The sequence below is a fragment of the Arvicanthis niloticus genome, chromosome 6 (genome assembly GCF_011762505.2).
Source record: "Arvicanthis niloticus isolate mArvNil1 chromosome 6, mArvNil1.pat.X, whole genome shotgun sequence".
Classification (NCBI taxonomy): Eukaryota; Metazoa; Chordata; class Mammalia; order Rodentia; family Muridae; genus Arvicanthis; species Arvicanthis niloticus.
Window position 1 is genome coordinate 49248362 of NC_047663.1, and position 15502 is coordinate 49263863.

At 42.4% G+C, this 15502-nt stretch overlaps 4 protein-coding genes across 15 annotated transcripts in view; 2 read left to right on the plus strand and 2 right to left on the minus strand.

The window, feature by feature from the left end:
- Positions 1-3202: 3202 nt before the first annotated feature.
- On the minus strand, positions 3203-6587 carry C6H17orf100 (chromosome 6 C17orf100 homolog). Of its 2 annotated transcripts, XM_076936400.1 has the most exons (3): positions 5679-6587; positions 3721-3801; positions 3203-3419 (listed from the first exon to the last, which is right to left on the minus strand). In XM_076936400.1, the coding sequence occupies exon 1, from the start codon at positions 6364-6366 to the stop codon at positions 5965-5967; it is 402 nt and encodes a 133-aa protein (XP_076792515.1). In that variant the 5' UTR covers positions 6367-6587; the 3' UTR covers positions 3203-3419; positions 3721-3801; positions 5679-5964. The 2 variants fall into 2 exon arrangements, with proteins under 2 accessions (XP_076792515.1, XP_034362903.1); XM_034507012.2 differs by having other exon boundaries at positions 3203-3801.
- Positions 6588-6592: 5 nt separating this feature from the next.
- Med31 (mediator complex subunit 31) lies at positions 6593-10980 on the plus strand. Of its 3 annotated transcripts, none has more exons than XM_034507013.2 (4): positions 6593-6744; positions 7895-7972; positions 8247-8343; positions 9857-10980. In XM_034507013.2, the coding sequence occupies exons 1-4, from the start codon at positions 6717-6719 to the stop codon at positions 10047-10049; spliced, it is 396 nt and encodes a 131-aa protein (XP_034362904.1). In that variant the 5' UTR covers positions 6593-6716; the 3' UTR covers positions 10050-10980. The 3 variants fall into 3 exon arrangements, with proteins under 3 accessions (XP_034362904.1, XP_034362906.1, XP_034362905.1); XM_034507014.2 differs by lacking the exon at positions 6593-6744 and adding an exon at positions 6771-6908; XM_034507015.2 differs by lacking the exon at positions 7895-7972 and having other exon boundaries at positions 6607-6744.
- Positions 10981-12905: 1925 nt separating this feature from the next.
- Positions 12906-15113, minus strand: Txndc17 (thioredoxin domain containing 17). The gene is made up of 4 exons (XM_034506764.2): positions 14878-15113; positions 14333-14414; positions 13875-13950; positions 12906-13286 (listed from the first exon to the last, which is right to left on the minus strand). The coding sequence occupies exons 1-4, from the start codon at positions 15020-15022 to the stop codon at positions 13218-13220; spliced, it is 372 nt and encodes a 123-aa protein (XP_034362655.1). The 5' UTR covers positions 15023-15113; the 3' UTR covers positions 12906-13217.
- Positions 15114-15150: 37 nt separating this feature from the next.
- Positions 15151-15502, plus strand: part of Kiaa0753 (KIAA0753 ortholog) — a 47949-nt gene continuing 47597 nt past the window's right edge. For 3 of the 9 annotated variants that reach the window (XR_013111214.1, XM_076936397.1, XM_076936393.1), the window contains exon 1: positions 15152-15450. The gene's annotated coding sequence lies outside the window, so the exon portion shown is untranslated. Of the gene's footprint in view, positions 15451-15502 lie in introns of all 9 variants that reach the window. The other 6 variants (XM_076936398.1, XM_034507651.3, XR_013111213.1 and 3 more) reach the window with 5 other exon arrangements.

Genomic DNA, 15502 nt, shown 5'->3' on the forward strand with positions numbered 1-15502 from the left:
TAAAAGTAGATTCAAAGGACAAACTGCTTGCAAATGTCTTACAAGTTACTAATCCAAAGTTCAAGAATTACAAAAATATGAAAACTATGCAACAGTCAAAAAAGTGAAAATGTACAATGCCTGACATACATCAATAACCAGGTATGAAAGTAACAACCACAAGATACAACTCATAATAAGAAGAAAAATCAATTAATAGACACTGTCCCAGAGATTATACAGATGATAGGATTAAACAAAAATAAACCAAATCATTATTAAAACAAAATTATATATGTTAAAAGTAATGACAGGGCAGGCAGCACACGCAGAGAAGACATAAAAGGAATTCATGGAGGAATTTGTTTATGCGTGGAGGATATTTTAAAAGATCCAAGTTGCACTATTAGAGATACAAAAGTTTTAAGTGAAATTAAAAAGTTTTTAAAACCACACTGGATAGCATTTGATAGGATACAGATTGTAGAAAAAAAAGATTAGTATAAACAGGAAGAAACACAAAATAAAGCAACACAAAATATCCAGTGAAATATGGAGAGAAAAAACCCAGAAGAGCACCAGCTTCACAATGCTTATTAGACCCATGGTTTATGCCCATAGAGAGGCAGGAAGGAACATTGGAAGGAACAATGACCCCTAAATTTTATGAATTTATGTTTGAGGGCCAAAATGTCGGGACCGCTCTGTCAGTGTTGGAACCCGTACTGCCAAAACCTTGGGGGCTAAACTGTTAGAGCCTGTACTACCTCAAGCTGCTCCAGTCCGCGGGTCGGGGTTCAGCAAGAGAGAGAGTGAGGACAGACGCGAGGAATGGAGACCAGACAGAGTGTGATTCAATCCCGTTTATTTTTCAGTCTCTCTTCTCAGTCTAAGTCCCAAGTCTTGAGTTCCTAGTCCCTAGTTCCTAGTCCCTAGTGCCTCCAAGTTCCAAGTTACTTCTTCCAAGTGCCAAGTGCCTAATGTCTAATTCCAAGTTCTTCCTCCAAGTGTCTTCTTCCTAATGCCTAATTCCTACTCCAAGTTGTACTCTCTGAAGTGTCTGATTCTCTATTCCTCCAAATTGTTCTGAACTCTCCTGTCTGCCTCTCGCCTTTTATATGTCTCACTTCTAAGCCACACCTCTAAGTCACGCCTTTAATCATGCCCTTAGGTCTTGTCTCTAAATCTGATCTCTAAATCACACCCTTAAGTCACACACCTTTAAGTCTCACACACCCAAGGGAAGATCCTGGGTATCGAAGACAAGATGTTATCAGAGTGTGCTCAGCTGTTGCAGGCTAATGTAATCAAGTCTCTTATCAGGGTATATGGCTCAAGATGGCTGCAAGGATGATAGCCGCCTTCTGTCGGCTCCCCACAGGCCATAAAGTCAAAGTTTGAAAGAGTGTAAGCAACCCCAAATATAAGACAGAGGAAATGAAGTACACCAAGGTATATCATAAAGTGCTCCACCAGCAATGCAGAGCACACCTTGACAGAGGCCATGGACACCTTCGTGTGAGGATCAAAGGCACGGCTAGAGCAGCACTGCTGTCACTGTTGCTGCTGGAAGCAATGTAAATCAGAAGAGTGAGCAATGTCCCAAAGAGGGACAGCAGAATTCCTAACCTGTAAACATGCTTCACAAGTCCCACTTTGCATCAATGAGAGGAAAGGCCCCGAGGGGTGGCCATCAGGCATTGGTCAGTGTGATGCTAAAGGCCCCGAGGGGTGACCATCAGGCATTGGTCAGTGTGATGCTAAAGGCCCCGAGGGGTGGCCATCAGGCATTGGTCAGTGTGATGCTAAAGGCAAGAAGAGAACCTGGAGGACCACTGAAGGTCACCTGAAAGACACTATCGTGCGTGGAAGCAACTTGTAGAAAACACTAGGTTGGCTCACTGAGGATCAGTTCCCAGCCTTTTCCCTTTCTCCTCCTGCCATTTAGGCTAGAAAGCTAAATACCTGTTTTCCCAGCCTCCCTTGCAGCTAAAGATAACATATATGATTCAGCTTGGGTCAAAGAGATATACTTATAAGTCCCTGGTAAAGGTGTCTCTTTCCAGCTAACATGGAAAAACACGGGTAGGAAGAACAACTACTCTGCTCCTTCTGCTGTACCTTCCATGTGAGAGGAACACAGGCAGGAGCCTACAGACATGCGAGTATCTTGTGACTATGAGGTAGTAAGCAAGTGTACAGAATGATGTACTGTATACAGGTGGTAAGGCAGTCAATAGATTATCTGATGACATTACTGGATGATAAACTGTGTGACCTATTGTAGGAGAGATGAATACTTATTTCTGCCACTCTAGGATAGGTTTTCTGTTTTATTTTTGTTGTTGTTTGTTTGTTTACAGCTATGCAATTCTAAGCATTGATTATGGTGTGCATTAAGGACTCAGGCAGGGGAAACAAAGGGAAAGGTTTTTTAGTCCAGTAGAGGTTGGGCCAGACATCCAGGCCTTGGATGTATGCATTATCTCTCTTAGGATGAGAGCAATAGAACAAATGAGGGAACAGGAATTCTGTAAAGTCTAGAAAAAGATGTGAGAAAAACATCTCATTAGTTGGATTTCTGGTTCTTCCCGTGGCCTGTGTAGTCTGGGGAAAGAGGATCCTGTCAATGCAAACCTTAAAATTTTTTTAATTAAATATATATTTAATATATTATATATTAATTTACTATATTTTAAATTGTATAGTATATAATTTTATGTCTATTATTTATAGTCAATGAATTTACATTAAACATATTTATATTAAATGATTATATATTAATTATGTATATTAAATTATATAAACTTCTATACACACATTGATATATGTGTGGAGGTCAGAGGACAACTTTTGGGAGTCTGTTCTCTTCTTCTACCACGTGAATCCCTGAAATTAAATTCAGGTTATCAGTTTTGGTGGCAGGCACTGTTACACTCTGAGCCATCTGACTGGCCCTGTCCCCTTCACCCCCACCCCTCTTTGCTTTGTTTTATTTTTTTGAGATAGGATCTTGCTATGTAGCTTTGACTAGTCTGGTACTTTTTAGTCACATAGTCCTGGCTGGCCTTAAACTCATGGCAATCCTCCTGCATCAGCCTCTCCTAGTTCTGGGATTTCAGGTGTGCATCACCACACCCAGCCATTTCTTTCAGTACAATAGGCAGTAAATATTGTACACCACTCCCAGCTAATATATAACAAAAAGATTATGATGAGTGACTTCTTTACAAGAATTTGCATTTATTTAATTTTTCAAACTAACCTGGCTGGTACAGCTGAAGGCAAGACAATTATCAAGCATAATGAATCCAACTATTAGACGGTGCCATTAAAGGCTTTCTCGACTGCAAATGGAGAATATTGCTCCTCATTCATTATTGTTGCATATATTGTCTTTAACATCACGTAACACATGCCAGGCACAGCAGCACTATTTCCTACAGAGAACAATGAGGAAGACATGACTAACTAACACACACTTACAAAGTGCAACAGGTACATGAACAATTACCTTCATTGACACATGCAGCCATTCTGAAGCTGTGGAATGTATAATACAGATTTATGGCAAATGTGTGTTTCATCACATTTCTCTCTCTCTCTCTCTCTCTCTCTCTCTCTTCCTCTCTCTCTCTTTCTCTCTCTGAATTCCAGCTTTGAAACATAAATAAGTGAAATATGGAGGAAGAAACCTAGATAAAAATCTCTTTTGTGAGACAAGGACAACAGGAAATCTACCAGGATCCTTCCTGAAGCATCAATGATCCAGAAGCAGGCGCCTGGCTTTTCCAGAGTCACCTTCAGCCCATCTTCCAAATCCTATTAAAAGGGGAAACAGAGGCAGTCATTAATGGAGAAAAATCTGGATGAATAAACACATTTCTGACATTATTTCCACGCTAGTAACAGACAGGAAATATGGTATTGTATTAAACATTATAAATCTTTAACTTATTTTGTTACATTAGACACATACTTTTGTAGTAAGAAAATTAATAAGGAACACTGTTAAAGAGAAGCAACTGCTTTGTTCATTTTTTTGTATGTTTGTTTGTTTGTTTTGTTTCTTTAAGGTACAGTTGGCCACACTAAAAAGAATAAGTAAACTAGAAAAGACTGACAAATTCTTTGCTATTAGCTAATTCTTTGTTAATAGCAGTTTTGTGGGGGCAGACAGGCATTTGGGTAGCCTCAGGGTGGTGGTGGTAGTTACAATATTTATAACAGTTATAACATTTTTTTCTGACCTATGCCGCCATTCTGAGGGGGACAGCCCAGTGCACTCCCTGGGATTAAATAAGTGCCTGGAAGTAGTCAGTGCTCAAATCATGAGGAGTCCTGCTGAATCCGGATCATCCGCAGCCTGCTGTTCTAGTGGCAAATAGCACAGGCATTATTGAAGAGGGGAAGAGGGTTCCTTACAGAGCAACACACCCTCTTCCTCTGAGATCGCTTACTCTGCTCTCACCAGAAGATGCTCTCCACACACTTCAGTGACTGTTTTTCAGGCTTTCCACAATTCTGCTATGCAGAAGTAAGGGGTTTGCTCAGTGATCACGCTCTAGCAAAGCTGCTAGAGACCTCGACGTTTCTCAGCATCACCACTACTGTCTTTCTCAGCACAGCCACTTTGTTGGAGGAGGGACAGGGTGCTGCTGACTTGGACACCAGAGCATGTTAGCAGCACCCCAGACTTCTAGGCACTTGAGGCTAGCAGTAGCACCTTCCATGCTGCCCCAAACACACGTGCTTCTGGAGACAAAATCATTCCCAACTTGGGTACCAACACAGCAACGATGGAGAGGTAGTTTTAAACTGTAAACTGCATCATGCACTTTGCTCCCTTGCATCATCTTTTTTTTTTTTTTTTTTTTTTTGGATGATCTCAGAATAAAATTTAAACTCTTTACTATAATCATAGTAAATTTCCAAAACTCTATATGAACTGGCATCTTCCTCTTTTCTTTTTTCTTCCTTATACCTCGCTCTCATATACTTACTGATCTTTTCCATAAACATCGTCAATTTTTTTAAATGTAGGCGTTTCCTTCTGTCTAGAATGCACTTCCCTCTAGATCCCATTATGCCTCACTGTTCACCCACACAGATCTCAGACCTAATGTAATCAGCAAGGCTTTCCCTGAGTGTACTCTCTAAAAAACTCCCCATTCTTTACCACAAGATAGATACCTTTTCCTTCCCAGGAATGCAACAGAACATTGTCTTACTGTCCCCTTTGTTGTGTGCCTCTTCACTAGAAGAAGACCGTAGTCTTTTCCAGTGCTAGAGCTGACACGCTCTGACTAGTACCTAGCATGCAGTAGGTACTCAGTAACCTTCCTCTGTCAGTCTCACGCCTAAGGCCAAGTGCCATGGTTTCTTCTTCACTTTCCTTTCCAAGATAATTTTTTAAATTATTAATTGACTTGCCCATTTTTTTCTAATACCTCCTGACCTATTTTTAAAAGTGTAGATGGAATACTCTGTATGACAACTTAACATGAGAAAGCTTATTATGAAATATAAATATTAATAAAAAGCCAATTAATAATTTGTAAAAAATGATGCCTTGCCCTGTAAGTTTCAAGCAAAGATATGATGAGGCCTGTGGTCAAGAATCATAATTAGTTTGGCCCCTCTTTGCAAATTTCAAGTCGTAAACACATTCTCGAGGGACCCAAGACTATAAAACTTACCTGGTGTAGAGGCTCAAAGAATCTATTTGTCTATCGGCTGGGTTTATTAAACAGTACCACAAATCTGAAACCCTTCTGTGCTGGCTTCAAGTTAATAGCACACTGGGTCAATAGCAGGATGGACTAAGGTGCTGCAATGTCAAGACATGTTGACAGCGCCCAGAAACCACAGCCTGTTTCTTACACCGATTTATAGGCTGTTTTCATGAAACCAAAGATGTTCGGCTCTCCTGGAAGCTGGCTGGCTGGCAACTCTTCAGTCCTGGCTATGGACCATTCTGGCACTTCATCGAGCCATTCTGGCACTCTGCCGAGAGGCTTGCTTGTCTCGCTTGGCTGGGCTTTCTACACGGTGCACAGTAGTCTCCACCCGCAGGGATGACGACGCCCTGACGTGGCGAGAGGACGTTTCCGTGCACTGCGAGGAGGTTTCCACGTGCTGGGAGGACACCTCGAGGAATTGAGGGAGTCGCTTCGTGGAGGGGGTGAGGGAGGGCCCCTCTCGGTGGCGCTGGGAGGTCTCTACCTGCCGCGAAGACGTTCGAACCTGCCGGGAGGACGTCTCCACGCGGTGGGATGACGTTTCCTCGCGGTGGGACGAAGTCTCTACGCGGACAGTCGATGTCTCCTTGTGGCGGGTGCTTTCCACTCGCGGGGCGGAGGACTTGCTCCTAAGGGGCGAGGCCATCCTGCCCGTACACCTTGGTCAGGAGGGACAAAGAGGCCAAAAGACCATGCTTGCGTCACATCACACAGGGAAAGGTGACGTCAGTGTGGTGTATTACGTCAGGGTAGGCAGCAGGACGAGACCTAAAAACAGAGAAGGCTTCCGGCACGCCCCGCTCGATAAGTGCGCGCACAGCGGGCCAGAGCCGCACAGATGGGCGGGGCTACTTTTTCCGTAATTGAGGTTGTCCCCACCCTCACGTCCCACTCTGCCCCGCGACCGGAAGTAGGAGCCGTGGCTTCCGGATTCTCTCTCCCCAATCGAAGCTGCGGTTCGGTCGGATTAGTAGTGTTCGCGCCTCTCTGCTTGTTATGGCCGCGGCCGTCGCTATGGAGACAGGTGCGTTGTGCCCTGAATCCAGAGTCTTCGCCGAGGGACTGATCCTTCGCCCCGAAATCCTGTCCTGTTTCCCTTTTCCTGCGCCGTCGTTCGGGCTCAACTTGGCATCCTTAGAGTTGGGACCGGCGGAGGAGAAGGCGGTGTTGCTTTTCAGAATATGGCCTGTGAGACCATCTTTGCTCCTGGGTTGCTCAAACCGGTACTCCAACCCTGGCTCTTGGGGCCGGGCGGGGCTGTGGGAGAGGACTGAGACCTTCCACTTTCCGCTCTTTGAAGCTTCTCCCGAAAACTTGCCTGAAATGTCGATAACCTGTGTATTCTAATGCACTGTCTTCTCTCCGTTGTTTAATCACTTTGCATCATGCTTCGTTTTTGTGTAGCACTTTGTTTTTGCTTAACGTAATCACTGTTGGTAGCTGTGGTTATAACAACATAGGCAACCACACAGCTATTACAGACTATCCAGTGATCTTTGCTAACATGGTGGCCTGCAGGTGGTAAATTCCCATTCTACTTGTTTCCTCAACAAACTTTAAAGGATTTCTTTGCTATTTTCTGATGTTCTATTTTTGTTCTGGAAACAGGGTCTCACTACGTAGTGAAAAATATATATCCATATGTATATATGTATATATCTTTAATTTCTCTCTCTCTCTTTTTTTTTTTTTTGGTTATTCGAGACAGGGTTTCTCTGTGTAGCCCTGGCTGTCCTGGAACTCACTCTGTAGACCAGGCTGGCCTCGAACTCAGAAATCCGCCTGCCTCTGCCTCCCAAGTGCTGGGATTAAAGGCGTGCGCCACCATTGCCGGGCTATATCTTTGATTTCTAAGGAAGTCTCTTTAGCACTTTTATATTTGAGTTCATTCATTCATTCATGTGTGTGTGTGTGTGTGTTTGTTTATAGGGGTGGGGTGGGGGGGGGACGGTGCATACCAAGGTCAGAGGACAACTTGGACAAGTTGGTTGTCTTTCTGTAACCCTATGGGTTCCAGGAATCGAACTTAGGTCATCAGACTTTGCTGTAAAGCACCTTTACCTGCTGAGCTGTCTCACCTGCAGTTTATTTTTGTTTCTACAAGTCAATATTTATATTGTAACTTTGGGGTGATTTTTTTTTTTTTTTTTTTTTTTTACTGTCTTTTTTCCTAGATGATGCTGGAAATCGACTTCGGTTTCAGTTGGAGTTGGAATTTGTGCAATGTTTAGCCAACCCAAATTACCTTAATTGTAAGTTAAGAACATCATTAACTTAAGTAGCTAGCTCTTAGTGATTTCTGAGAAGATATGCAAGTTTTAATAGTATTTATTTACTTCGATGTGTTTGAATGGGGTTTTACTTGTGCTGGTCTGTAAGTATTAGCCGAGCAAACAAGGGCTTGTGGTTTTTAATTCCTTGTGTTTTGTTGTCAGGGATGTTAAGAAGAGCTACTTTATTTTAGAGATTACAGATCAGTAGTCCAGCAGTTGGTTGACATACAGATTGTTTCTTTGTGTCTTTCAGTTCTTGCCCAAAGAGGTTACTTCAAAGACAAAGCTTTTGTTAATTATCTTAAGTACTTGCTTTACTGGAAAGAACCAGAATATGCCAAATATCTAAAGTAAGTTTAATTTTTATAATCCTAAATTTATTTATACTTTATTATAAATACAAAGTGCTGATATTTAGCAGTTTTCTCGGTGTCAGAATGGGAAACAATATTTTGAATCTTTCTGCTTTTAGTGAATGTAAGACACTGTCATCTCTAACTTGGATTATTATAGGAATTGCATTTATTTTTGCTACCATTCTTACCTCACTCCCTTCAAACAAAACCAAACAACTGTCTATGTGGGAGCCAGCTTACTCTGTTCATGCAGGCTAAGGTCCAGTGAACTGGTTTTAGACTACAGTTCTAATGTAATTTGGTCGTGTCTAACCTTGTCACTTAGCACTGCCCTTGTCTGTCTGGATATTTAATGCCTACCAACCCTTAAAATCTTGGAAGGTAGGAAGTACTGTTTTCTGGGGTCTTAGAGGTACTGCCCTTCTTTATAGTGCCCTTTGTTTCAAACACCGTGCTAAATGTATTGTGCACATTAACTCACTATAAAAGAACAAACACGAACACACTATTAAACTCTGCTTTGACTTAAAAAGAAAAAAAGAAAAGGAAGCTGGCATACACCTTTAATCCCAACATTTGGTAGGCAGAGGTGGGCACATCTCTGAATTCAGGGCCAGCTTGGTCTACACAGCTGCTTCCAGGACAGCCAGCTCTATACAGGTAAACCCTGTGTAGATGCCCCCCTCAAAGGAGTGGGCAACAAAAAACCCAGAAGTTTAGCCTGTCACCCCTTTAATCCCAGCTCTCAAGAAGCAGAGTCAGGTAAATCTCCATGAGTTTGAGGCCAGACTGGTTATGTAGCAAGTTTCAGGCCAACCAGGGCCACACAGAGACACCCTATTTTAAAAATTAGGGGAAAGCACTTCAAACCTCTCTTTATCCTTGTCACGTTCTGACTTGATTCCTGGGCTGCCTGTAGATTTGCTCTTCATGATGCAATTATAGATTCCTTTAGAAATCCAAATGATAGACTTGAAGTTATTATTAGAAGATTATAACGTTACATGCTATCAAGTTTTCAGACTGGGGATTGAAAGCCTTAGCCATCTTCAAGTGAGTCTCTCCAGCCAAGCTGTTGAAAGATGATTATCTCCACTCTGGTTGGAGGCTTCCTGTGAGCTATGTCCCTCTTAGAGGCAGCTTACTCCATTGATAGCCAAGGTCTAGGGAGCACTTCTTTATATTGTGATCAAATACACCTCCTTATAGCTCTAACCTGTTTGTAGGTTTGTTTGTTTGTTTCTTTCTTTCTTTTTTTTTTTTTTTTTTTTTGTTCATCTATTTCCTCTTGGAGGTAACAGCTATAGATATTTAAATACAAGAGAGGTTGTGAGGTAACTTTATTATATCTTGCATAATGTTCTGAAATAACATGATAGAGTGATATTGTCAAAGGTACTATAGTAATAGAAATGGTAGGCTTGAGATCATTTTTAGGGGAGTATCTGAATTGGAACTTGGAATGCCTTAAATAATGTTGCTAATTAACTGATGAACTTAAACCCAGGTACCCTCAGTGTTTACATATGTTAGAACTGCTCCAGTATGAACACTTTCGAAAGGAGCTGGTGAATGCTCAGTGTGCGAAATTCATTGACGAACAGCAGATTCTACACTGGCAGCACTATTCGAGGAAGCGGATGCGTCTTCAGCAAGCCCTGGCAGAGCAGCAACAGCAGAATAACACAGCAGGAAAATGAAGAGCTGGGGACAGACCAGGCTCTTAGGACATGTATATAATGTATTGCTATTTTACAGTACAGAGAAAAAGACTCTTCTGCCCCCTTTATTGTTGCACTCAGAACCATTAGTGTTATTTTTTGGTTGGCCAACTTTTTATTGATAGATTATTTCTATTAAACCAGGATTGCTCTACTTTGATTTCTCTGGGGATTTGTAAATTTCAATTGCATTTAACATAACCAATTGAGTAAGAATTGAAATGTTAGGTGTTTTAGAACAGTTTAAGAACATGGGGGGGGGGGGTGTGGCGGTGGTGACGCACGCCTTTAATCCCAGCACTTGGGAGGCAGAGGCAGGTGGATTTCTGAGTTCGAGGCCAGCCTGGTCTACAGAGTGAATTCCAGGACAGCCAGGACTATACAGAGAAACCCTGTCTCAAAAAAAAACAAAACAAAACAAAACAAAAAAAAACCCATGGGGGTGACATACAGTGGTACCCTGGGCCATATCATTAGGAATGTTGCTGAGATAGATCAGTTATTCCACCCTGTATTAGTCAGGGTTCTCTAGAGTCACAGAACTTAATGGGATGTCTCTCTATATAAAGGGATTGTAAGTCATTACAGTCTGCAGTCCAACTAACCCAACAATGGGCAGCTGAGAATGTTCAGTCCCATGAGGCTAGTTGTTTCAGCTGGTCTTCTGGATAGGCTAGAATCCTGAAGAAGTTAAGTTCAGATGTGTGCTGGCAAGTAAGTACAAGCTGGCAAGAAGAGTGAGCCTTCCTTCCATTATCCTTAAGTAAACCTCCAACAGAAGGTATGGCCCAGACTAAAGGTGTGTACCACTACACCTGGATTTGGAACTTGCTCTGTTTCAGGCTGGATTTTAACCCAGAGATGTGCTTACCTCAGTCTCCTGAGATTAAAGTCTCCTGGTAGTACCTCACCTGGGCCTAAGTTTTTCATTGCTACTATGTCTCAAGATCTGGATCAAAAGTGTGCCCTCCATTTCTGGATTATAGTTCATTCCAGATGTTGTCAAGTTGACAACCAGGAGTAGCTATCACACACCCCTCCTGTTTTCAGGAAGCTCTAAGTTCCTTCTTTCTGCAGGAGAGGATATACTCAATTGTTCCTTGTTTTGTAAGATAGCTGACCTGGTGGTAGTGGGGAAAGACTGACAGTTAATGACTAAATGGACTTTTGTCCGTAAAGATGAGCCTCAAACACCTTTGGGAAAGTTAGCATTTATTTGGTAAGTACAAGTAGGCACTTTCTTAAAACACTCTGAATTCTCTTTAATCTATTTCAAACAGATGTTTATGTATCTGTTAATTGCTTTTGTGAATGTGCCCCATGTATCTGGTCCTGAAGGAGAACAGTAGGAGAGGACATCGGATCCCCTGGAATGCAGTTGAAGGTGGTTGTGAGCCACTACATGATGCTGGGAACCAAACCTGGATCTACAAGGGTGGCAAGAACTGTCAGCCACCACTCTTGAGACAGGTTCTCACTTTGTAGCACAGGTTGCCTTGGAACTTGTGATTCTTCCACTTCAATCTCCTGAGTACTGGGCTTCAAAGTGGCTACTAGGCCTGACTCTTATTTTTTTAATGCATATGAATCTTTGGCCTATATGTCTATCTATGTATCACTTGCATTCCTGGTTCTCTCAGAGGCCAGAAGAGAGTATCCAATCCTCTGGAACTGTAGTTATTATTTCATGAGCTGCCTGCCATGTGGGTGCTGAGAATTGAAACCATGTCCTCTGGAAGAACAACCAGTGCTCTTAAGCACTGAATCACCTCTTCAGTCCACATTCTTGCCTTACTTGTAGAATAACAGTTGGGCTTTTCATTTGTGACAAGGTCTGGTTCTGTAGTTACCCTTGCCTCAAACTTGTGATCCTCTTACCTTAGCATCTGAAGTAGTAAGATAACAGGTGTGCGTTATTATGCCTGACACAATTATTTGAAGAAATTGAAATTTAGATAGTACTTTGCCTGTGGCTAGGAGAACCAGCCTGTTTCACAGCAAGAGAATCATATTTTAGACATCTGTGAAACAAAACTGCCTGAATTAAGCATAAGAATTCCATGTCTTTCCTAAATGGTTTAATGAAGTTCTCCATTTCAAAGGCAGAAAAGGGTTTTGCAAATACACAGAATTTAAGGTAATAGATACTAATTCATGCTGATTTGGAAGTTAATAAGTTACTTTTTATCTTCAGTGTGAGGAGCAATGTGCTCGAGCTCTGCTTCTTGGCAGTTTGCGCACTGTGCAGTCCCCCCCCCCCCCCCCTCGCTGCTACGCAGGATCAGGCTGTTTGAGGTGCACCAATAAGGCATGCCCACGTGGCAGGTGCTGATTGGGACATGCAGGGGTATAAGAGAGATGAGAGAAGACCACCTAGAGAGATAGGAGAAAGGCATCCAGAGAGAGGACAGAAGGGCATCCAGAGAAAGATAGATAAGAAAAGGGCTTCCATAGAGAGAGGATAGTAAAAGATCCTGAATAAAAGCTTCGTTGAGAAGAACTCTGAGTTGCGTCATTCCTGTCTGCTGGTTGGATAGAGAAGCAACACTTCAGTATTTCCTTTGAGTTACTACTACCAAACTGAAGACTCATTTTACTCAAATCTTTTAGATAGCCATGTGTTTAAAAAAAAAACCTAATTAATGGTTTCTATTTTAATTCTTTTTTTTTAAAGATTTATTTATTTATTTGAGTACACTGTAGCTGTCTTCAGACATACACCAGAAGATGGCATCAAATCCTAATACAGATGGTTGTGAGCCACCATGTGGTTGCTGGGAATTGAACTTAGGACCTCTGGAAGAACAGTCAGTGCTATTACCACTGAGCCATCTCTCCAGCCCGTATTTTAATTCTTTATTGTTTAGACATACACTGATTTTAACAACATCATTTACTCATCAACTCAAAGTGTTTTTGTGACTTCTTTTAAATGAACCAGGCAATCAATACAAAATTGCAGTCATCAGGCTTTTTTGGTTTGGTTTGGTTTTTCCAGACGGGGTTTTGCTGTGTAGCCCTGGCTGTCTTGGAACTCAATTTGTAGAACAGGCTGGCCTCAAATCTCAAAGAGGTCCAGCTGCCTCTGCCTCCTGAATGCTGGGACTAAAGGCATGTGCCACCACAGTCCAGCAAGGTCATCAAATCTTAATCTTCAGAGAAGATCATCTCCACGAGGTTGGCTTGACAGCACTCAGACTCCACAAGTTTTTGAGGCTGTAAAAAGAATGGATTAGTTTTCACCACTGCTATGAATATTAGAAGGAGTGGAATGAATTCTACTTTGACAAATTTTTGAACACAGAAATTATGCCATCAGCTAGTTATAACAAGCTTTATTAAATAGTTAGGCTACTTGTCTCAAGATGAATCATTAAAACACTTGGCCTGAAAGGACTTAAATTTCCACACCAGGAAGCCCCATAGGCTGAAAACAAGAGACAGCATGCCCAGTGCCATCTCTTTCCCTCAACTCTTTAATTGAGGATGCTAGGGGCAGGGCTGAAATAAAGGGAGAGCCCTTTTAAACATGAAAAATGAATTTAGGGAACACTAACAAAGGTGCTTTCAGAAATGAGTCAACTTTCTTCTGAACACAGAATCTTAAAAAACACACCCTAATACCTGCATTATTAATAGTTCACTGGGATTGGCAGAGGAATGGACACCAACTTTTGTGTTTCTGATGTATTCTGAGCAACAATGTGATGTTGGAAATCAAAGGTCAAGATCTTTTCAAACTTGACTCTAAAGCAACTTGAGTTTTAACTACATTGTAACTACAACATAAAGGTAGATACTTACTGTTCCATATTTAAGTAGTGTAGGCACTGCGGTTATTTTCAGTTTTTGTCTGAAGTCATTATTTGGGTCTTTCCAGCTGTTCCAAAAGGAAAAAGATAATGAAAAATACCACTTGGTTTATTACAGTTTACGCAACAGTTACTAACATATTAGTAATCACTGCTTTTATTAGCCTTTAAACATTTTGAGAGCTGTAACTTGTGTCACTTTCTGCAAAGTTTAAAGTGTGGCTAAGCTAAAACAAATGTAAAGTCAATAGAGTTCTGAACTTATTCCAGACCAAATTCATTGATGATGATATGTGGCTGAACATAAATATGAATTCAATAATTCTCATTGTTTGGCTTATCAGACAATACCTAAAACACAGAGCCTGACCAATTATCTTTGGTCCTTTCTACCCAACTTTTTAATCTAGTCCGTGTCTGGAGATACAGTATACATAATTGATCACTTACTAAGGTTTGTCTCCTACTTGGCAGTAGATGAACACACAGTCTTCAGTAACATGCTTCAGCCCCTCTCGAATGACTGGCTCAGCTTTTTAAAAAAGTTAAAAAGTAATTATACATCTGCGATAGTCCAGCGCCCTCCCCTGTCCCCAGTCTTAGACTTTAACCCGTGGTAAGATAGGTGTCCTCTGGCCTCGTGAATCACTTAAGTCCTAGTCCTGATTGTCTTTAAGGCACACTCAGAAAATTGGCATAGATATTTGCTAACGGAAAGATCAACTGGTGAGTCTGGTCTTTTTTATGAGACACTAATGGTTTGGGGAACTGAAAAATTTAAAGAACCAAGTTCCAAGATCTAAATCCATGATAAAAATGAGGGTCATCCTTGGGTGGAGCTAGTAAAGACCTGATGAGAGACGGGTATAACTCAGATGCTTCTACGGGTCTGCAGGACCAAGATCCTTATTTCAGCCCACTTTCTGACTTCAGCAGGGGCCTTCTTCCTACCACTTCCGTGGCGCAGCAACCCCCAGTCCTAGTTCGAGTCTCACCTTCCACGCAGTCCGGACACCAGCTCTTCCCTTCGGTATCCTTAGAACCGCTGAAGTAGGCGAAAATGGTCTTGCCTTCATGCTCCTTCACTGCCTTGTCGAACTCCTCGAAGCCCAACACGCTCACCTCCTCTAAGGTGGCCATGAGTACAACAGTCCAGAGACGTTCACAGGAGATGCCCTAGGGTCCCGCCGCCTTAAGGCGGGGCCCAAGTAAGGCGTGGGCAAGTTTCCAGGTGGGCGGTGCCGCGGCAGCAGGGCGGTGCTACGGGAGCCTTAGATGGCCATAACTCCTTAGGACCGTCTTTTTGGTCTGCTGGAGTTTCTTTTTGGCGCCAGTTTCCTTCAGACATCTAAACGCCTGACCTAGTCTGGTCTCCACCCTGGCTTAATGAACAATGACTGCAAATCCCGTCGCGATACAACACCTTGATCCTCAAATGGCCCAGGAAGCTCAACGGCTCCCAAACAGCGGCGCGCCTGTTGCCATGGCAACTGCGCGAGAGGCCGGAAGCGAGGCCTAGTTTGGGGTCGCCTTATGGTCTCTTGGTGTCCGCGCCTCGCCCAAATCAGGTGGGTTCGGGTTGGAGCTGGGGGAATTCTGGGAAGCTGCATTAGGGAGAGA

Coding starts and splice junctions, on each gene's coding strand:
- C6H17orf100 (XM_076936400.1), bottom strand. CDS start 6,366: ATGGCCTCGCCCCTTAGGAGCAAGTCCTCCGCCCCGCGAGTGGAAAGC.
- Med31 (XM_034507013.2), top strand. CDS start 6,717: ATGGCCGCGGCCGTCGCTATGGAGACAG. Junction 7,973..8,246: donor CAACCCAAATTACCTTAATT/GTAAGTTAAGAA, acceptor TGTGTCTTTCAG/TTCTTGCCCAAAGAGGTTAC. Junction 8,344..9,856: donor GAATATGCCAAATATCTAAA/GTAAGTTTAATT, acceptor ACTTAAACCCAG/GTACCCTCAGTGTTTACATA.
- Txndc17 (XM_034506764.2), bottom strand. CDS start 15,022: ATGGCCACCTTAGAGGAGGTGAGCGTGTTGGGCTTCGAGGAGTTCGAC. Junction 14,415..14,877: donor GTGTCCGGACTGCGTGGAAG/GTGAGACTCGAA, acceptor TTTTTTAAAAAG/CTGAGCCAGTCATTCGAGAG. Junction 13,287..13,874: donor CACTACTTAAATATGGAACA/GTAAGTATCTAC, acceptor TTCTTTTTACAG/CCTCAAAAACTTGTGGAGTC.